At 34.1% G+C, this 23,833-nt stretch overlaps 1 protein-coding gene across 9 annotated transcripts in view; it reads right to left on the reverse strand.

The window, feature by feature from the left end:
• Positions 1–23,833, reverse strand: part of CTNNA3 (catenin alpha 3) — a 1,779,313-nt gene that overhangs the window by 457,322 nt on the left and 1,298,158 nt on the right. For all 9 annotated transcript variants that reach the window (XM_021074380.1, XM_021074384.1, XM_021074383.1 and 6 more), the window contains one exon: positions 11,132–11,332. In XM_021074380.1, the coding sequence (XP_020930039.1) occupies positions 11,132–11,332 (201 nt within the window). The remainder of the gene's footprint in view (positions 1–11,131; positions 11,333–23,833) is intronic.

Here is a 23,833-nt window from a genome sequence, read left to right on the forward strand (position 1 = left end):
TAAGCCATCAATCTAAACATCCCTAAACAATGTAAACAAACTGGCCCTGGGTGCCACAGCAGGATTTCATATTTTAGACAATGCATTATAAATTACTATACAGTCCATCATCTTTATCATAGTCAAAGTCAATACTAGACTTCCAGATGTCCCTGGAGATAAGCAGCGATCTTCCCCAGACATACTGTATTATAACTCTGTTTTATACAAAGACTGTAAATACACAAGCAATAAAAAAATCCGTTTTTTTTGTATATAGCATGTGCTATACATATATAGTTATACTAATATTAAATATAATAAACTATATAATAAAGTATCTGTATATAACATATTACTACTATAAATGGATAGAAACCTATGCATATATGTGTGTATATATCATTTATATATACATATCATTTATACATAAATATATACATATACCTATTCATAATATTCAGAATAGGTAATGTTTACCATGTAACATGAAATCTAGTTTCTAAACAATGAAAAAAGACACAAGTATAGACAATAAACAAATACAAGTATTAAGCCTAAACTGATAACAATACCTCCAGAGTTTTAAAGTTTCAGGATTATGACTTAGGTTCATGATATTCCAAGCTAGATGGGTGGGACTTGTTTACTGACATCTTTTAAAGAAGGCAGTAAGTGCTTTATTATGTCACTAATTTAATGATTCTATTTTAATGTATTTCAGGTGCCTTTTAGATTTTTTTTTCTTGGATCCCATTGACTTTCCATTCCAGTGTGTATCAGTTGAAAAATCTAGACATGCTAGAGATCTGTCATCTTGTCAGTTTATTCATTACATTCCTAATTAAATTCACTCTTTCAATTCTCCATTATACTTTTACTACTTATGCTTTTTCCTCTCTTGTTTTGTGTGAGTACATTTTCAAGTCATTTCTCAGAAAGGATTTGTGTAACTTAAATATTCTGGGTCATGATGCAAACAAAAATGTTTTATTTTGCTACACATTTTGGATGAATGTAGTATTCTAACTTCAAATTAGTTTTCTTGTGCAATATGAAGCAATTACTTCACTGTATTCTTTAGAATCCAGTGACACTAACAAGTTAGCATCAGGCAAGGTGGAATCCTCCCTCAGTGAAGGCCTCTACTTATGCCTTTTCTGCATTGAGGTGTTAACTGTTTTTTTTCTATCCATCCGCATGTTTCCAGATGCTTTCTATCTTCTGGATTTGAGTTTTTTTCTAATGAGCCAACACCCATGAATTTGCCATTATGAACCCATTCCCTTTTGTTTCCCTTTCCTGTTTTTTAAACTAGAGTGAGGAGGAATCATCTTGTGAATCTGCCTCCTTATAACTTTTTAAATAGATGAAAAAAGAAAAAAAAAACACATTGTTAGTCCCTGGTCTTAAAATTATTTGACTGTAATTGTAAAGCCAGGAGAATACATTAATGAACACAAATTATAAAGAAACAATAACTCTTTACATATAGAAGTAGTTGGCCGAAAGTAGTAGCGAGATCGGTAGAAGTAGTTTATAGAAGTAAGGTAGGGGAGAAGGTAAAAGAAGTACAATATTTTAACTTACTGCTTCTCTCAAAAATATTTTTTTTGATATATCTGTATTCTAATTCCTCCTTCTACTTATAGAAGAATTTTGTGGCAAGTAGTAAAGGAATGTGCCTTTAACCTTTCTTAACTGATTATAACCTACAATCGAGATAGACTTTAGAATATCTAGAATCTTAAAGAAATACTGCCAGCAGTGTTTATAATAAATGATACCTTTAAAAATCCCTATATCAGCAGAGAAATTTTATAATATAAATTGTTCACTTAACTTTAACTGCTACAGAATTTGGCAGACAGTAAAATTAAATGGTGGATGATCACCAGAATACATTATACTTTCTAAGATACTACTGAGTTAGTAATATATTACAGGAGAAGAAACTTATTCCCAGGTCCTTAGCCTGACATGTGGGATTGTTAAACAGTAATAGTTTCTTCTGTAATTGATGAGAGAGGAAGCTGTAATCTACCATGACCTAGAAAATGTAATAAGTGAAATGAAAATAAATGTTAGCAGAAATCAGTATGGGCCCATGGTGAGAAAAACTTGCCACTTGTCTATAATCTCTGGCTTTTTTTGAACTGTATCTTACTGAGCTGGTTAAACTGGACACCGCAGCAATGTTTCCAGATATTCTTTTATTATACTTTTTCTACTCCCACATTGATATTCCAACTGTGGCTATTATTTAAAATTTACTTCCCTTCTTTAGGCAAACAATCCTTCTTTCCTTCACTACATATCTTGTTATCCACTAAGTTGATAGAGTTCCCCAAGTTGATAGTTTTCACCAAGAGGTGAAATAATCTTTAACTCACCCAATTATGATAAACAATTTACATATTGACTTTATTGAAGAAAATACATCTATCAGTCAAGTTGGTAGATAACACTGTCATTTGAAACCTTTGGCCTGCCAATAGTGTAAATGCAAGGTTGTCTTATTTTGGCAATAGCTATGGGTACTGTTCATCTTAGAGATGATTCATCCTTGGCTTACTACACTTACTCTTGGAAACTTAGCATTAGCATCATGTCCACTGTGACCACCTCCATACAACCAGGACTACATTTGAGGACTCACAGAAAAATGGACATGGGGGACAGCTGGAAAGGAGAGGCTGGGAATAAAATGACTAAAATTATTGCCATTGAAGCTCTGCTGTCTGTGCCAATTACTTAACCCCAAAAGGAATGCAGTCTGATTCACACATTTAACGTCACATAGTTTACACTCTCTCCAAAGCCAGAAGAAAAAAATAAAATCTGAGAGAAGCACCATCTAAGTTAATTTTCTAGAGTCAGTGATGACCTTGAACCTCAAATTTTTGCAGATGAGTATATAAAAAGTTTTACCAGTTCACATCAATGAATATAGACTTAGACTTTCCAGGCCACACATAAAGATCTCTAAAAAAGTAAAATTAACTGTCTTTTCAAAGAGGACTATTAACACATGAAACAGATACTTGTAACAACTAAAAGGAGCTATTTCATTAGTTTCATAAATTGGACTTTGAAGATGGAGCAGAAGGAAGGAAATTCCTCACAGATATTGGCTACATTTGGAACACACACAGGCAGTTACAGTTTATAAAACATTTTGCTGGAATGCTATTATGAAGAGACTTAATTGTTAGATTATTCAAGTGATAAAGCCTATTCCAGAGCTTCCTAACAGCTGTGCTGTGAAAGAATGGGGTATTTTAGAAGGTTATTGGGTTGTTGAGATATTGGTACCCATAGCCTTCAGAATGGCTGGGAGAGTCTTAAGACTGCTTCTAACCCCAGATCCTCTAATCTTCTCTGTCCTTGAATAGCCACTCTGCTTTTCCCACTGGCTATGGAAATACTATGATTTCAGAAGGAGCTATTCTGTACTCTTACAAAGAATGTCTCATAATTAGTACACTTTAAAATGACTGATATCAAATTGCCCACTCCTTTAGGTTTAAAACCTAATATCTGAATGATAAGGGTGGAAGCATTTCCTTCATCCCAGTATGGGTGACAACCAACCAGGCTGGTAAAAAATCAGTCCTAAAATTCCCTTCTCTGGATCCTTTTACTCCCATGCTGATGCTCCTCCTCTCCTGCCCCTCACCACCCGAGCCCTGCTTTGCTCACAGACTCCAAAGCCCCTTTGGTGCTGGGCAGTGTCAACAGGAGAGTCTTACTGAGATGGAATGTTGTCTCCATAGAGGATCAAAGAAGCCCCTCCTCCATTACAGACCAGTAAGGTTTAGGCATATGATTTAAATTCTCCTAATAGCATACTTCAGCCCTGGAAGTTGAATTCATGCCAAGTGGAGCAAAAGCATGGATTAGCTTTGGATTTATTCCAGGGGTGGAAGTGTCTGAATATGGAAGCAAATGAAAGTACCATCTATGGGGTCCAGTGTTTATGATGTTATGATCCCGATGACATTAGATGTTCACTGAGGGCTAGAATGGCAGCTCAAATGGATACTCCTTGGGAATGACCAATCAGATTCTGTATGCAGAGGCCCTTGCAGTTTGTCTATTTTCTTATTCTCTAGCCTCCGTGTGTGTGTGTGTGTGCACATGCATGCGTATTTATAGCTAGATTATGTTTTTTGCAATCTAGAGCTGAAACTAGAACTTCAGGCCTAAACCTCTTAGACAGAAGTTATTTTATTTCCCATTTATTCCTATCACATAAAGGGCCATGAAATAAATCTGAATTATTCTTTTTATAGAGAGTATGTGGAAATAGCATCAGATGGAAAGGGGTGACCTATTTCTCTTTCTAGATAATGCTCTCTTTGCCTGGAGAACATTCGTCTGAGGCTGGTAATAGGAGGCATAGGGTTAAAGAAGATACAAGAGCTCTACCACTTCTTGGCATGGTGCATATCCACACAGCAGGTCCAGATTCTCCACTGCCTCTTCCGATGATCCCTTCCTTTGAACCCACATCAATCAATCTCCTCTATTTTAATCTATCTTTCATTTGGCATCAACCTCACGGTTCCATAGTTTACATTTCCCAGCTATGGGAATGTGTCAGCCTTGCTTTAGGCTTCTCTGAAATCCACCTGTAAGCCCTCTATATCATTTCTTTCCTTGACAATAACATGTCTACCAATGTGCCAGAATTTATTCTTTTTATTAATAAATATACTACTAACAGTGGCTTTTTAGATTATTTCATGTACCCTCTTGGGATATAACCATATTAAAAGGTCAAAAAGCCTTTGCATCACCTAGGACCTCGATGGAAGATTTTGGTATTTACGGCACATTTTTTTTTTTCCTGACAAGTTTCTATTTCCAATAACTTAAAATGGCAAAACAAGGAAGTACTCGCACCCTGTTATTTAGATCTAGGTCCTATTTAAATCCCGTTCTCTTTGGACAGAAAGCAGGTTTTCCATGTAGAAGTTCTAGTAGCTGCTTTCTTCAATTCACGATGTTAGCTCAAAGTCCCAAATTCCTCAGCAAGAGAAGCACTCTGAGGCCATAGGATCGTACTCTTCTTTAAAGAGGCTAAATTTTCATTTAACTTTTGATTTGGGCATCACCAGCAAGAAGGCACTGGTGATCCAGGCTATCGTGGATCTGCAGACAGAGGCAGCTTATTAATGCTCTGTGACTGCGTTAGAGTGTCATGTTAGGGCTGAAGCCAAAACTAAGAAAGAGCAAAGTTCAGAGACCTGTCTCAGACTGGTACCAGGGAAAGGAAATTTGCCAGCAACTGTTTCTGAATTCTAAGGGATTCAGAAATTGGGTTCAGTGGGATCTTGCAACAGATGCAGCTCAAGGATGGTTCTTGTGCACAACTGAGTACACACAAGTCATGATCTCTGTTCAAAAGCTTACTAAAGAAGCTTTTAAGAATCTGACCCCGTGTTTGCTGAAAATGGCTAATATCTGACTCTGGACAGTAGTGAATCTTTCTGATCTTTTCTCTGCCCTGGCTTTTGACATAGTCCGCTGCTTTTATAGTTTTGCTTTTTGTTTGTTTGTTTTTCTCCAAACTAGGATGATAACTTGTTCTTTTGCTTAGCTGTAGTAGAATGTGACACAGTAAAATATTGTAGTGAATTTTAAATTTAAAATTGAGAGAGGGACTGGAGTATTTCTATATATGTATATTTTATATACATTTTATACATAAAATATATTTTTGTATATATATGTAAATATATATATTTGTGTATATATATATGTATAAAATGATATTGGGAAATATAAAAATAAAGTGTGGTATCTGCCTTTAAGGACATTATAATCTAGTGAGAGAATCTTGTATGTAAGTGGCTGTTTATGATACAAGGCAAAGTGAAATAGCATTTACTAGGGGACAAGCTCATCCATGGTAACACAGATAATGGAGCAATTAATTCCAACTGAAAGGGAATCAGAAACTTCTTTGCAGAGTTGGTGGTATTTGTGAAAGTGATAAAGAATAATTATAATTTTAGAGGGGCAGTAGAGAAGAAAAGGTGTTTCATGGTTGAAATAGAATTAGCACAGGCATATGGGTTCAGTTCAAGAGTTGTTTGTTCTGTTTTCTTTTAATCTACCACATGCAAGACACTACAACAGGCTCTGGGAGAGATGCAAAGAGAAATGACACAAGTTTTCTCTTTTTCCTGTACCTAGGTTCTATTTTGGAAGAAAAGTCATTTCTATATATCTGAAGAGTTCATCAAGAGCATACAATGGCCTGGAGCAATGTAACTGAGACATAAGTCCTTTAAAATTTATACCATATGAGACCAAGAAGAACCCACTATTTCCAGAGGGAGCAAAAAAAGATTTCTAGAGAACATGGATTTATGGAACTGTTTCTTCACTAATGGATAAAATTTTACAGGATAAATAAAGGGTGGGATATTCAAAATATCAGATATAGCATGGAGAAGACCTAAAGGCAAAAATGATCCTGGCATGCCCATGTATATTTGTGAAAGCATCACCTTAGATGAAGTAGAAGGTGCCTTTGGTACACAGTAGGAAGAAAAAATTCATGTTTAGGTAAATTCAAATGCCTACAAAGTTCAGGTAGGTAAATTAAGTGAGCAAAGCAGATTGGGTATATAATGAAAGGGACTGAAGGAAACTGTGGCCCATGCTCAGCCAAAAGAAAGACACCACTAAACTCAAGACATTTCCATTTCCATAGTGAACTCTAGATCTTCCCATTTGTTACGATATGCCATTAACCTGGAGAAATACACACACACACACACACACACACACACACACACACACACGTATGTGTGTGTATATATAGATATATATGTATATTCAGAAACTAATTCTTAGGACTAAACATAAAATTTTGGTTAAAAGTCTACTGGAGACATAAAAATTGAGTTGTATTAAGTCACATTTAGTATATGGACCTCTAATTTTCAATCTGTCCTGGGCTGTAAAGGACAGAGGCTGCTGAAACTAAAGCTTTTATATTTTCTCCTATAGCCATTTAAGATTATAGAACAGTGCAAAATAAAGAAAGTAGCATGTTTTAATCAGGCAACAAAAATGCAGGCTATTTACATATACAAAAATATTAAATGAAAGGGAATTGATAGGCATTAACTGGCTGCTATCAGCGTTTTTAAAATGATTTTTAGGTAAATTCATCTTTTGATCTATGGCACAGCCACAGCAACATGGGATCTGAGCTGTGTCTGAAACCTACATGGCCATACCAGATCCTTTAACCCACTGAGTGAGGTTAGAGATTGAATCTGTGTCCTCATGGATCCTAGTCGAGTTCGTTAACTGCTGAGCCATGAAGGGAACTCCCAGTAAATTCATCTTAAAAGTTTATCTGTTGTTTAAACTGGTCACAAAATAAATTGACAACAAAATCTGGAAATATTTATTGGCTTAAAATTCTTTTCAACTCTCTCATTTCCCTTTAAGAAGAAAAACTGCACCTCTATGATTCTTCTCCCTTCTAACAGGCACAGATTCAAGTATGAGCCTGAAGTACTTGAAGTACCCTTTATTTGCCATCACTAACCAGCTGACAAGTGTGGATGTCACAGTGTGTCTTGCTCAAGTTCATTTTTTTGCCTATTCTTTTTTGGTCTATGAGCCTGGCTGATAGTGAAAACAAGTGGGGTGTAGGGGTTTGCAATAGATGCTTTGAGTCCTGCTAATTTCTGAATTGATGAAGTTCATAAATCACTCACAAAAAATGCTATGTTAATCCACTCTGGTTTAGGTTTTTCCTCCATCCTAGTATGAAAAACTGAAATTGATGTTAAAAATATAATTTCTAGGCCTTCACATTGCAATATCGAGGTTTGCTATTTAACAAAAAGCCAACATTTTTCTCCCCTTATCAGAAATTCCTGACAGGTGGAGGAGCTTAGAATAAGGAAAGAATTGTCAGAATAAAAAATTTCCCATGGGGATTACAGTATTACGCCTAAATCTGAATGAAATGCAGGATTCCAGATGTTGCCTATGTTTCCCTGAAAACCAACTGCTAGAGTTTATGAACAATGCAAATTCCTGAAATGTAACAGTGCAATCCTGCTGCCTAACACTGAGAAAATGCTTAGAAGATCATCAAATCTTGAAAATGTGCTAATGAGCCACAAACTCTGATTAAAATCAAAGGTGTAATGTTCCAAAAACATTCTTTGTGATTTAGATAAGTACTGCTTAGGTTTCATCATTGATGACAGCACTTTAAAGGCAAATTTTGCAAAGATAAGAAAGTCTCAGTAGTAAAAACAATTCATAATAGCTTATTATTAAGTTATTTTCAGGCATTGGGGTAAAGACCTAAGAACCGTATAAAAAGAAAAGAATGAAAAGCAGGCCAGATATATGCAGACCATTCATTTGCTAAAATATGAACTATTGGCCTTCATAACATAAAACATGACATTTCAAATTACTTAATTTGATGATTATTTATAAATCATAAGTCCAAGTTAGGAGCAGATGTGAGCAAAGATGAACATCTCCCATTACTTAATTGTAGAGGAAAGAATAGTTGGAAGTATTTTTCATGGATAATATCTCTATGGAAGAGAAAATGCTCACATATTTCAGCTTTGGTTAGGATCAAAATGATCTAATTAGCATTTTCTTCTAATTTATTGCTCAGAATTCCCTCTAGTGAAGTGTTCTTTTGATAAATTTCAAGGAAAGCTATTTAGAGACAAGTTTGAAATTAGACACATAAAACAAAAAATGAAAAGCTTTTTCCAAAGATAAGCCAAAAAATTATCTAAAAAACAATAACAAAATTGGAAAGTCATAAACTATATTGTGACATTAATAATAAGACGTGACTTATACAGAATCACCCAGGATTATTCTATATTTATTATATTTGGGGCATAGGACATAATTTACTTAGAGAATTAAACTTACATACCACTAATTAGAATAAAAATTATTTCTCTCTCTTCTGATTCAATAATAATGTAGCCATATTGGTTACTTACCTTGTAAGGTCATTATAAATCATAGGGGTATTTACAAACTTGCAATTAAAGGTGTAACTAACTGTTTCATTTTTATTTTCTGATTTCACATTATAAGAACTGATTACAAATGGTTCATACAACACATTTCACATTCTGGACACTTTAGAATTTCGCTTCCACTTCTTTGCATATGGCGGATATGGACTCTATGCTATGGAAAGTAAAACATAAACTTAGTATGGCATAGAGACATTGTAACTCTATGAGTGTGTCCTTAAGACATTACTACTATGATTACCACACTGAGACAGAGACAAGATGTAGGTAAAATTTTGGTAGACTGTACTCAATCGATGCCCTATAAAGTATTTTCACTTGGCTAAAAAGAAAACCCCTGATCCATTCTTCTCTTTAGTTACAGTTCTACTCCTAGTTACAGTTCTACTCCCAGAAGGTAGAAAAAATTATTCTGTACTTGATTATGACCAACAAGATGAGAGAAGATGATGAACTACTCTAACACAATTATCTCCTTAAACAAGTAAATATATCAGCACACCTCACTGATAAATGTGTGTGTGCCCTATTTGTGAAACCCAGTGGTTTTTGAGCAGTTAGTATAGAAATTTAACATCAAAAGTTGCAGATGTCCCTCCTCCATCTTTCCTTCAGATCTCTTAAGCATTTCATTGTTTTAGAAATATTTTTTTTAATAAGGAAACTTTGTGCCAAGATGCATCAATGATTTCTGAAGCAACATGCTAGAAAAAGAGCAACGCTAATCATTTTTACTACAAAACTCACTAAACTTACCTTGTGGTATAGCTCTTCAAAACTAGTTCCTGGAAAGATCATTTCGCTATTTTTTTTTTTTCCTTTTGTCTTTTTAGGGCCACACCCACAGCATGTGGAGGTTCCCAGGCTAGGGGTCCAATTAGAGCTACAGTTGCCAGCCTATGCCAGAGCCACAGCAATGCCAGATCCAAGCGCATTCTGTGACCTACACCACAGCTCAGGGCAACACTAGATCCTTAACCCACTGAGCGAGGCCAGGGATCAAATCTGCAACCTCATGGTTCCTAGTCAGATTCATTTCCGCTATGCCAAGAATGTTATTTGATTTTGATAAGTTTATTTTCATTATTTAATTTCAAGGAGCAGTTTCTTCTCCCCCCAAATCACCCATCTTCATCCCTTCTACCCCTCCCATTAAAGGATGTCTGTAAGTACAAATTCAATATGCCATTTGCATAACATGAAGGGCAATTCTCTAGGTAGGACCAATGATTTGAGTATGGAATTTCAAATATCGTAGGAATCATGAGTCCACTGTCACTTTAGTGTTAGGAAGTACTTAACAGGAAAAATTCAACCTGAGAACTTCACAGGTCACAAAGGGTTTTCACAAGAAAAACTGCCATGATGACTTATAAAAAGTTGACTGACCTCATTTGAATTGTGCCCATTGTTTCTCAGTTCATACAATTTCAAATGCTTCTTTGGATTTTCTATGAGCTTCTTGGATAAATGTTAATAATAATGTTAAAATAAGGATGCCATTTAATGAGTGGTTCAAAAACTATGCATTTACTAGCTGGTTTTAGAAAATAATCACCTTGGGTGCTACAATCAACACAAACTCCTGGTTCTGTATTTCTTAAGTAATCAAAGATTATATGAAAGAACAACATGATGTTTTGCAAACAGACTTCAAAAGAAGGAGAAAACCTTTATCTGGAAACATAGTTTACTCTGAGTAACATAAACAAAAACCTGGGGGTACCAATCATTAGGGCCAAAAGAGGGTTTGGAAACTATTACATATGTATCACATCTGGCCTAATTATATCTCTTAACAACTTCTGGCATTAAAAAACATCCATAAGTGGCTAAAGGCCTGTGGGAAATTTATATCATACATATATTTATAAAAGACCTTTTTTTTTTTCCTCCAGTGAATATATTTAGTTCCCGAAGATAAATTTCAAATTGCATCACCACTGGATGAAAGCACCTTTCAGACCATATAGCAATCTACTCAAAACAAGCCACACTGGCTGAGATCCTCTTGCCATATGTGGGAATATCTGGTAGCTATGTAGATGGAAACATCAGGAAGAGAGCAGCTGTTATTGGGGAAAGAGACTTACCAGTACTTGTCAGGAAGTTGACATTTCTCATCACACCTTCTGTGTAAGCCCCTGGCTCATAACTGTCCATTTCCCCTGTGACAATATGAGCAACTCTTGCTGCCCGTCCTCTGATAGCACCTGCAGCGCGGTCTAAATTATCAGCATCCTGATCTCTCAAGGCTATGATACATTTGTTGACATCTTCTAGGATATGGCTCTCTGTAAGTAAACAGATCAAATTAGTTTTGTGTTGTTGTTGTTTGAAATCACATGAGTCAAACATGTTATGATTTATGCTGATTTCTGATGGTAGAGAAGGTGCACATGGGGAATGAAGAACATTGATAACTAAGAAGGAAAAATACAGATGTGATTTTGCTTATATTTTTATTTTTATTTTTTCCTAGGCCTGCAGCATACAGAAGTTCCTGGGCCAGGAATTGAACTTGTGCTATAGCAATGACAATGCCTGATCCTTAACCCACATGGTCACTGGGAACTCCTGCTTGTCTTTTTCATAGCCCAACTTGTGAAATGTAAATTTTTAAATTTTTGTCAGCAGTTTTTATAGATACAATTTTATTTTAGAGTCTAGTTCCAGTAGATTTAATTTTAGATTTGAGTAACTTAGAGATGGAAATTAAGATTCTAAAGATTAAAACAAAAATAAAATGTATAGTGATAGAATTCTTAATTCTGATTAAAAGCAACACTACGTAGATTATGAAAATCTTAAAAAGTATCACCTGTCCTAACAGATATAAAAATAAAACTATGGTGTTCCATTCAACCAATGTTCATTGAGGTATAATGCTAACACAATTATAGAAATCCCACATATTAGCAAATGAAAAAAGTATGAAATATATGTTTTATATTGAAATAGTAACTTTATCACATTTCTGAAAACACATACCTAAATAGGGTTTTAAGGAGTTCCCTGGTGACCTAGTGGTTAAGGAACTGGCATTGTCACTGCTGTGGCTTGGGTTTGATCCCTGGCCCAGGAACTTCTGCATGCCATGGACACAGCAAAAAAAAAAAAAAAAAAAAAAAAAAAAAGGTAGGAGGGCTTTAAAAAAAAAACAGATTGACTTAAAGCAAATGAATCCTGGAGAAATTTACTCATTCTGAAAAGTATATCCAGACTGCTTTCTCTACTTCCTTCTTTATATGATTAGGGCATAAAGACAGCAGGAATAGTATCAAATTACTCATTCTGAAAAGTATATCCAGACTGCTTTCTCTACTTCCTTCTTTATATGATTAGGGCATAAAGACAGCAGGGAATTATTAGTATCACACAGCAGTGTTTTCTTTTTCTATAAAATGATTACTACTCCAAGATAAAAATAACGAGTAGAGCTGAGTAAATATATGGAATAGCAACAAGCATGGGTGATAATATTTCTAAGAAATTAAAAGAATACTAAAAAAATGGTTTCTGTCTTTATTAGGTGAATCTCCACCCCAAATCTTTAACACATATGGAAAACAACTAAAACAAAAAGGGCTTGGTAATTCCAGAACATATTGTTAACTCTCTCTCCCTCTCTGGATTTGCATGTCATCTATGCAAGACCAGCTTGAAATACACCTAAAACCCTTGGAATATACCTAAAACCCTCATCACAAGGTATATTCCAAGGGTTTTAGAAGCTCTTTGCCAGAAAGAGGAAAAGACCAAATATATACTTCTTATTATAAATCACAGTATCACAATTCCCCATCCTCTCTGGTCTGTTGACTTAACTCCTGTCATTCTCTCAAGATACTAGTTAAATGATCCCAAGAAATCCATGCCAATCTAGAACAAGACAAACTTGGTTCTATGTTATTTAGGAGCCCATAAAATGGTTTATATGTTTTCCTTAGAGCTTTTCCCATGTTTTAATGTTGTACTAATAAAACTATCTCTCTGGTACACTGGCAAATATATATGAGTGCAGGGATTTTATCTTCTTCCTTGAGGTATCTAGTTCTTAGTATAGTACATGGCACCAGTTAGGTTAACAAGAATGTTTGCTGAATGAATGAATGAAGTCTTTGTATAAGATGCACCCAGGAATAGTAAATTATTTTGTCTTAATCCCAAATCATGGGTTGTGAACATTAGGAGATGCATTTCCATAGTCTTAGTCAATTTAACACATATTAAGGACAGTAAGTTCATTTGCATGAAAAAGCTTAAGATCTGAAAACCATCATTGTAAATTCATCATTACGGTTTTAACCTAATTTGCAGCATTCAGTTATGAATGTGTCATTAAGGCCTGAAATAAATCCAGGTACAGTTTCATCTCAACAGAAAGCACATGTGTATCATTACCATCATATTTTTCCTGGAACTGAAGTACAAGTTTAAATGTGGAAGTCATAATAATTATCATTTTTTAAAAATCTACAGATGTGTACTTTAATGACACATGAAGAAGCTTTATTTTCTAAGTATGTTGCTAATTTTTTTAAACAAACACAACATAATATATTATATATATATATATATTCAACAAATGGTTAGTCTGTAGTCACTAAAGGTGCTTAATTTAGATCACAGAGCTGTTTTTGTTCAGTTCTATAAAAATGAAAAGATATTTAGGAAAGAAAAAAACAATGTTCATTCTTGGAAGATTAAGTATCAAATAAACTCAGATATTTCTATTAAATTAAAGGTGAAATCATAGCTGCCACAAACTTTTTCCTAGTGAGTTTTGCACAGGAAAAAAATATACAAAGAGTATTCACTAATGATGACTGAATATTCACTTCTATAAAACAATGATATATATGTTCACCAATTTATTATTTTAAGTAGAGAATAAAAATAAAATAATAATTTTTCTGATTCTTTTTTGCTTGGCCTTGTAAAGGTTTGTGGGGTTATTACTTTATATTGAGCAACATAGTCAGAAACAAGGGGTCAGTTATGTTGAAGAATTATAGGGGTAAGGTCAAATATGGAAATAAAAATCTTATATGAACATATGCGATATTAGAAAAATAAGGGGAATAAATGAAAAGAAGCATATAACCAGAGTTTATCTGAAGGAGCTATACTGAGATGTTTGGAGATAATGACTAAATGATCTTTTGAATTACTGAGATTAAATATAGCACAGATGCATTAGGAAAGGTTTGCAAGATTTCCATTATTATGACACTTTCCCATTATGCTGAATGTTTAACAAAATGCCAGCAACAATTATTTGCATGAAATTCTAAATATAGAGTGCCAGAAAAAGAAAATAAAAATGCTGGGCACCTCCCACATACACAACTAAACATTAAGCTAATTTTTTAAAAAGAGTTATTTCTTTGTTATTCATATTTCAGGTGAATTTAAGTAGTTAAAAAGGCCTTCATGATAGCTTGAGTTTTTATGTCTAGCAATATAATACCAAACCTCTAGAAAAGACATAAAATGCCAAATACCACATATAAAATTTTTACTGATGTGTCTCTTAAGTCTTTGCTGATGTATCTTTTAAGTCTTTGATGATGAGTTTACTTGTTAGACATACGAAGATCATTAAGAGCTCTACCTCCAATTTATTTATTTATTTTTAAATTTTTATGTATTTGGTCTTTTTGTCTTTTCTAGGGCCGCACCTGTGGTATATGGAGGTTCCCAGGCTAGAGGTCCAATCGGAGGTGTAGCCACCGGCCTACACCAGGGCCACAGCAATGCAGGATTTGAGCAGCATCTGCGACCTACACCACAGCTCACAGCAAAGCTGGATCCTTAACCCAGTGAACGAGGCCAGGGATCGAACCTGCAACCTCATGGTTCCCAGTTGGATTCATTAACCACTGAGCCACGACAGGAGCTCCTCAATTTATTTTTTTTCTCAACTGCAGATGTACTGGGATTCGACAACTACATAATTTTTTAAGTGAGGTTTAAAAGAAAGAAAATATGTTATAAAACAAGCACTCAGAAAAATGTTGACCTTTGAATATTGCTGGGTTTAATTTGTATTTAATTTATAGTTGGTTTTCCTTATTCTTGGTTCCTCTGCAGATTCAATCAACCACAGACAGTGTAGATTGCAATAGTTAACTATTGGCAAATATTCTTGTATAAGTGGACCTGCACAGTTCAAATCCATGTTGTTTAAGGGTTGACTATATTATACATTTTGAAGGATTGATTGAAGATTTGTCTTAATAGTTTCAGAGTATCAGTTTAACATTTGATTTGGGGTTAGTTGTGTAATGTCGAGTGTTACTGCCAATCCGGAAGTATGTTAAGAGCAGAGAATTGCAACTACTAGCAATTTCTATCAATCATTTTATAGCTATCCTGAGATGCAAAGGGTGATTTCTATTATTCTGGAAAACAGTACTAAACAGGGCAATAAAGGAACTGAACTTTACAAGATACTTCATTTGTTGCAGACTTCTCTGGGTGACTCCATCTTTAATCCTTGCAGCTATTGTAGTGCAACAATATTTCAAAATGTACTTAAAATTTTTTTCCTGCAATTTTTTCTTTCTTAAGTCTTCGGTTTTCCACAATTAAAACTATAGTTAGCCTTAGGGAAAGTAAAACACAAAGTCCAGTGAGAAGAAATTAATGCATTGACTTTTGATCTCCAAAGCAGAATTTTTAAACCCATAGCCAAAAGAGCAGCCCTTAAGTGGAAACACATTTTATTTGCTAAAGCCACACTTAATTCAGAGATTTTCCTTTAATTCCCAAAGCTGGACTTTGAATATACCAATGGTAAAAACTGAAGGGTAGAGAGTTTATGCTGTAGTCCATTGAATGGGGAATAATATACCACCAACTGTTTTATCATCTGATATCTGCATATTTGAACAAAATTCTGAGAGGGAAGAGAGAAGAGAGAAAAGGATTTTTTTCTAAAGAGAAAAATTTTTTCTTTTTCTAAAGAGAATGTATTATAAGACAAAAGAAGTTGAGTTTCTTAAATTAGGCATATTAAGGTACATGAGCTAAGAGGTTTATTTAAGTTTAATTATAAGAAAATACATTTCCATTTTTGAACACCTGGATTTATACCTGTAAACTTAAAATTCATTACATAGGTAACTACATAGTAATCTTCCTTCCTCTCTTAGCAAACAAAACAAAACAAAAAACAGAACAAAAACAAAGGAAGCTAAAAAGCCAATGGAATGCACCAGTATTTCGGTTAAATGTGAGGTTCCCAGGCTAGGGGTCAAATAGGAGCTATAGCTGCTGGCCTATACCACAGTCACAGCAACACAGGATCTGAGCCACATCTGTGACCTACACCACAGCCCAAAGCAATGCCAGATCCTTAATCCACTGAGCGAGGCCAAGGATCGAACCTGCATCCTCATGGATGCTAGTCAGATTCATAACCCCTGAGCCACAATGGGAACTCCTAAATTAATTTTTGTTTATGCATCTACTTAAAGGTGGCCAAAATTTCTGTTTTGTAAGAAGATGATCATAATTATTATCACCCAATTAACTAATATCCTACATATAGATCTAGGAAAGTACTATTTTGAGAATAAAGAACATGTATGTAAAACTTTTTGAAATTTTGCATTCCTTTTCTACATCCTGTGATCTTTCCTCAGTCTCCTTTCTTGAACCTAAGTATTGCTATGTGTTAGAAAATGTAGATGATATAAAATATAAATAAGATCTGTGTCTATAAAGGATTTACAAGCTAGTAACTAGAAAGAATTACTTCCTTATTAAAAAATGTTAATTTTTAATTGAATTACGGTTGGTGTAAATATTATGTAAGTTACAGGTATACAATAATTTTAAAAGTTATACTCTATTTATAGTAATTATAAAATATGGATAAGAATTACCTTTCTCCATTGTATTTTTTCTTCCCAAAATATAGTACTCAAAATTCTCATCTTTTTATTATTTCAATGAAATGATAACCTTATCACAAAAGTTTGCCCAGTTTCTCTGCAATCTAAGATATTTATTCTTAATTGGACTTTAAGCAGCTCAAACTTACCCGTCCTACTTCCAACACTAATCAAAAGAAAAATAAAGTTCAAGACTGCTATTCCAGTAGCAATAAGAATAGTTCTTTACCAAACTATACTTAGCAGAATTCTGCAGTGTTCATGCAGACACAATTCTATAGAAATTAAAAAAATATGTATTCACACACATACATAAAAAAGTCAAGGAAGGCTTTCTATTTCTTTTAGTAAGTCTTAAGTAGGTTTTTATAACAGTTTCCTCTGTGATGTAAAGAAATTTATCAAAAGCTTAGAATAGGCAGAAAGGTACTGTTGCTTGACTTTTCTCACCCTGCTGTACAGACCTTGTGAATCAGGCCTATCTGGTAAATATCTACATCTCCAGCACTGTGTATGTTTTTCCCATATGTGCTATTTCCTATTGTCTAGGATGTTTTGCAAACTGTATGAGTTTTATAATTCTGTAGGTTCTCATTTTATTAAAAGTGATAGCTGTATAAATGATTCTTGTCATATAGTAATGCAAATAAATGTTTATCTGAGAAAGACGGGGATATTTTTACAGAAAACATAACCCTAAAGGTCACATTTTTACTACTCTTGAGGACAATTACCTAGTTTTTTTTTTTCTAAGTTGGAAATTGTATTTAACTATTCTTTCTTTACCCAGTTCTCCTTAAACACAAGCCTTATCACCTTGTTGATAATGGAGTTTTTACACATGCTCACTTTAAGTTTGTAAAAATCTTGCTTTCAACTTTGGAAATTTATTTTTTGGCTGTGTATTTTGGCTTGGAAGCTACTGGTTTTTCAAGTATTTTTTACACCTGGGGGGAAAAATGTAAAGAAAAACCATGTGCCATCATAGATCTACATGTAAAATGCAAATTTCAAAGTACCAAGGGAAAATCTAGGTAGCCTTGAATTTAGAAATGGCTTCTTAAATACGACACTGAAAGGATAAAAAACATCAAAGGAAAAATTAATAAATGGGACCATATAAAAATTAGAACTTCTGTTCTGAAAAGAGACACATGCACCCGCATGTTCATTGCAGCACTATTCACAATAGCCAGGACATGGAAACAATCCAAATGTCCATCGACAGATGATTGGATTCGGAAGAGGTGGTATATATACACAATGGAATACTACTCAGCCATAAAAAAGGATGACATAATGCCATTCGCAGCAACATGGATGGAACTAGAGAATCTCATACTGAGTGAAATGAGCCAGAAAGACAAAGACAAATACCATATGATATCACTTATAACTGGAATCTAATATCCAGCACAAATGAACATCTCCTCAGAAAAGAAAATCATGGACTTGGAGAAGAGACTTGTGGTTGCCTGATGGGAGGGGGAGGGAGTGGGAGGGATCGGGAGCTTGGGCTTATCAGACACAACCTAGAATAGATATACAAGGAGATCCTGCTGAATAGCATTGAGAACTATGTCTAGATACTCATGTCGCAACAGAAGAAAGGGTGGGGGAAAAAACTGTAACTGCAATGTATACATCTAAGGATGACCTGACCCCCTTGCTGTACAGTGGGAAAATAATAAAAAAAATAAATAAAATAAAATAAAATAAAATATGTGTAGCATCACGTATCAACAGGGAATTATAAATGAAAACGAGATACCACTGTACATCTATTAGAATGACCAAAATTCAGAACCATGAGAATACCAAGTACTGACAAGAATATAGAGCAATAGGAACTCTTATTCATTGCTAGTGGAAATGCAAAATGGTACAGCTACTTTGGAAGACAGTTTGGCAGTTTTATAAAACTGAACATGCTCCTACCATACGACTCAGCAACTGTGTTCCTCAGTATTTACCCAAATGAGTTTAAAACTTTTAACTGTACAAAACCTTCACATGAACATTTATTTCAATTCTCATTATAATTACCAAAACTTGGAAGTAACCAAGACATCCTTCCATAGGTAAATGGACAAACAAATTTTTATACCTTGATGCAATGGAATATTCTACAACAAAAAGAAATGAATTATCAAGCCTCAAAAGGACAAAAGAGAAATAAAATACATAGTAATACTGAAATAAGCCAATATGAAAAGATTACATTCTATAGTATTCCAATTATATGATATTCTGGAAAAGACAAAACTATGGAACCAGTAAAAATATCAGTGGTTGGCGGTAATTCAGGGGTAAGAAAAGAGGAATGAATAGATGGAACACAGGGGATATTCAGCATAGTGAAACTATTCTTTATGATACTGTCTCAATGGATATATGTCATTATCCATCAGTTTACAAAATCCATAGAATTTACAACATAGTAAACACTGAAATGAGTTACAGAATGTAGTTAATGAATTAATGTTGGTTCATCAACTATAACAACAAATGAGATTCTTCAAACGTTCAGAATTCAGGGCCAAGTTCAATTTAGACCTTTAACAAGCAGTATATTTAGATTCTAAACTGGAAGAAAAATAATGTTTAATCTTACATATTCAATAGCATTCTCATTACTTATAGATAACTACAATTAATGCTGTAGGAATTTTGAACATTCTTCAGTTTTCCAAGAATATAACTAAGAAAAAGTTTGATCTTTTCCCCATCTCTGCTTTCACACAGAACATCTCTGATCATTGACTTGTTTGAATTTTTAACAAATAATTTGGAACACTTGTTTTCCAAACATTGTGATAAGCAATATATGTACATTATTTCATTAAATTCTCATAACAATCCTAGGAGATAGGTCTCTTACATATCAGTTTTAAAGATGAAGAATCAAGGCTTTTGGCTGAAATGTATCTTACCAAATTCACACAGTAATTGAGCCATAACTCAAAATCAATTTGTCTCACCTACTAAGGTTCTATTGATCCTAAGATCCCATGTGGCTGTAAAATATGATTCTATAATTATTCAGCTATCCCAAATGTATAGTGGGAAAGAGAAAGAGTGAGTTTAAAATATTTTCTAAATTTTATAAAAATGGTGCAAACAATGGTTTGTAATATGATGTAGCTGAATGCACTATAAGTTTTTACATTAATGTTAATTGAGCATGAAATATCATCTAAGCCTATTTTGAGGAATAGTTTTAACTCTGCAAAGCTCACATGGATAGTGCTCTAGTGATGCCAACAATCTGGATCTGTACAGAGATGTCATACCTAGAGGGAATCTAAAATATCCTAGAGACATCACCAGAGAAGATGGTTGTAGAAGAATAAATTAGCAAATCGAGTATAATGCCTCAGCTATTTAACTACTCTGATGTCTGAGCAAAAGTCTAGGTTTTTGAATTTTATGCTGCCCTTATCTCAACAAATTAAACAAACAGAAAAAATAAAGCAAACCTTAGGCATTCTCATTCAGCCTATGCTTTCTTCCATTGACTCCTCTTACACTGGGCTCTTTCATGTTAATTGTCCCATTGCTTCCTCTCCATAAACCAAGAACCCATTAACAAATAGTATCAAAGCACTGGGTTAAAAAAAAAATAGCTCTGAGGATATTACCAGATTGAACATCAGGACTGTCAGCAGGAACAGACAGTAGTGAGCAATTCTCCCATATTATGCAATAAAGTCATTCAATTTCTGCACACTGGATGCTAATGTTGGATGCCTCTATTGCTGGATAGTCTTATAAAAAAAATAGTCAGTACGCATTTGGGTGCTCTTCCTTGCTTATAGTTCAAACTAGAGAACAATGTGGGTGTCTCATTATGAAATTTGTTCATTTGGGCACAGAGATAAGCAAGTCCTGGCACTAATTTTAATGACTTCTTTGAGGTATATGACACATATGGTAAAGCAGAAACCTAAAGCATAAAGAACATAAAATGGCAAATATACAGATAGAATTAATCACAAATGAGTTTTTTATAATCTGGAAAATATATTTTCTTTCATTTTTCCCCAGAATATTAAGTATGAAATTTTATTATTTCAATTACCTTTAAAATACAAAATCTTTCCCCATTAAAAAAAAAAAAAGGCTAACAATTAAAAAGGACAAGACTGTGAATTCCTGTTGTGTCTCAGTGGGTTATGAACCCAACTAGTATCCATGAGAGCATGGGTTTGGTCCCTGGCCTCACTCAGTGGTTAAGGATCCAATGTTGCTGTGAGCTGTGGTGTAGGTTGCAGATGTGGTTCACACCCCGTTTTGCTGTGGTGTAGGCCAGCAGCTGCAACTCCAATTCAACTCCTAGGCTGTGAACTTCCACATGCTGCAGGTGTGGCCTTAAAAATAAAAAATTTTTAAAAATTGGACAATACTGTTATTAGATATATGCTTAGGAAAGTTCATTTCCCTGGTCAAACTTATTTTAAACTCATTCATGATGTTCTCCTGTTGAAATTCATATTTCTCCTAAATTTTGCTCTCAGATACACAAAAATTCATAAAGTAACCCCTCTCCATGAGATAAAGTCTCTGTCTTAGTCTCAGAGACTAGATATTAGTTATTGTTTCAAGGAACCTATTAAAATCTGGAATTTGCCACACACATGACAAAGAACTTCATCTGGTTAGAAGCAAACCCAAGGTATGATGTTTGATCCCCAAATCAGTATAATTTACAAAATATTCTGGATCAACATGATTTTTTTTAACAATATTGAAATCCCTACAAAACTACATGTAACTAACTGCTTGGCAAATTATAGAAATTCATAAAAAGTGAAGGGTAAAATATACTGATTAAAAAATATAGGTACCACTTTCCAGAGAACCCAATACACTTTGTATTTATTCATATTTTTAAAAACTTCCGTCAAGTTTTAACTCCTATGGAGTTCCTCCATGATATTCCCACAAAGCTCTTTAGAAGATTCTATAATAGACCCTACTCACAGCCATCGTATAACCTCGGAACTAAATCCCAGTTTCACCAGCATCAGCAATTTTTCTCCTTTTCTTGTTGCTTTAAGTACTTATATACTGTTATTTGATTTTTTTTTTTCTTTATACGGCCACACTCACAACACATGGATCCACCGACATTCCCAGGCTAGGGGTTGAATCAGAGCCACAGATGACAGCCTATGCCACAGCAATACAGGATCTGAGCCATGTCTGTGACCTATATCACAGTTCAAGGCAATGCCAGACCCTTAACCCACTGAGCAGGGCCAGGGATGAAAACCATATCCTCACCGTTACTAGTCAGGTTCACTATGTCTGAGCCACAACAGGTGGTCCCAGTTATTTGATTTTCTAATTTACCTCTGAAAACATACACTGGATCCAAAAACTTATTGAATAAGCATGGTTTTATTCAGATATTAAAAGAAGGATACTAAAAATCTCTTTTGGTTAGATATAAAACACTTTTTCCCCCCTAACAGGTAACATGTGATCAGGCAAAAATAATTAACAATGCAATTTATTGAACTTGATTTTAAAAGTATTCAAATCACTAAACTAAGTGAAACTATCACAAAGTCAAATTTCAAGAAAATGATTATAAAGGTTTTCACCTTAATTGTAAGTTGGATATCCACACAAAAGTTGATGACATCCACATAAAAGTTGATGACATGTATTAACACCTTGTGAATGGACCCAGGTTATGGAAATGTTGTGGAAGAGCTACCTAGCTAAAAGGTAAAATAACATTTTTTTTTAATTTTTCTCTGACAGATACAGAAATATTTAGGAGCCATTTAGCAGCAGTAGAGAAAAAGTCACTGAAATAGCTATTAAATATTTTGGAGAAACAAATTTACTCTTCCATCTATACAATGTATTGGTGGAGTGAGGTCAGCAAATGACCATCCCAAAATTATTACTCTCAAAGAAATTCTTTTTCTAGTAAACCAAGATGCCCTCTGATACATATGTAGATTTATGGCTTTATGTCAGAATAAAATTTAAACTGTAGCTATTGATTGAAATAACTATCCACGACTATGTTACCTAATGCAAACTAAACATTAGTGAATAAAACATTTAAATTGAAAAAGGATGCTTATGACAATTTTGATGGAAAAATAAGGTTTTATATCTATTAAAATCACATTTTTGTTTAAAATCATGTAATTTTATTTATCATATAGAAAAAATATGGAAAGACATTTCCAAGTTCATAATAGTAGTTTTTAACAGGTAGCAGCATTATAGATAATTTAAATTTTTTCTAAAGCATTAATTTAATTTTTGTAAAATAATACTATAGGTCATAACACATAAGTAACCATTTGAATGATCACCATTTAATATATATTCATTCTATCTTAATTAACAATAGGTGCTTAGATAACTAAGCACACCACCAAATGTGAAGAACAACATATTGCTGAGGTAAATATACACCTGATGCCCCCAAATAAATCTTAATATCCTTCTTTCTATTAGGATTATTTTTCTTCCCTCTCCCTTTCTGCCTGAAAACTAGTAGTCATTGTAAACTGATTTTTAAAAATCATTCATTCAACGAGTATTTAGACAGTTCCTACACTAGGTATTATGCCAGGTAAAGAGGATGATAAGATAAATAAGTCACTATCTTTGCTTTAAAAGAATTCGCACTCTAACGACAGAAACAAGCACCTAAACGGAAAACTACAAGAAATGCGATGAGTATCACACTGTGCATGAGTAAGAATGGCTAGATAATGTCCTTTCTAACAATGTATTTCCTCTTTCTATATTTGTACATCATTGGATTATGTACCATGAATTGTTCCACTGAGATCAGATTGATCAAATGAGTATGTCTTGGTCTTGGTGGAAATACTTTTTTAAAGTTCATTGTGTATT

Source organism: Sus scrofa, chromosome 14, assembly GCF_000003025.6.
Source record: "Sus scrofa isolate TJ Tabasco breed Duroc chromosome 14, Sscrofa11.1, whole genome shotgun sequence".
NCBI classification, from domain to species: Eukaryota; Metazoa; Chordata; class Mammalia; order Artiodactyla; family Suidae; genus Sus; species Sus scrofa.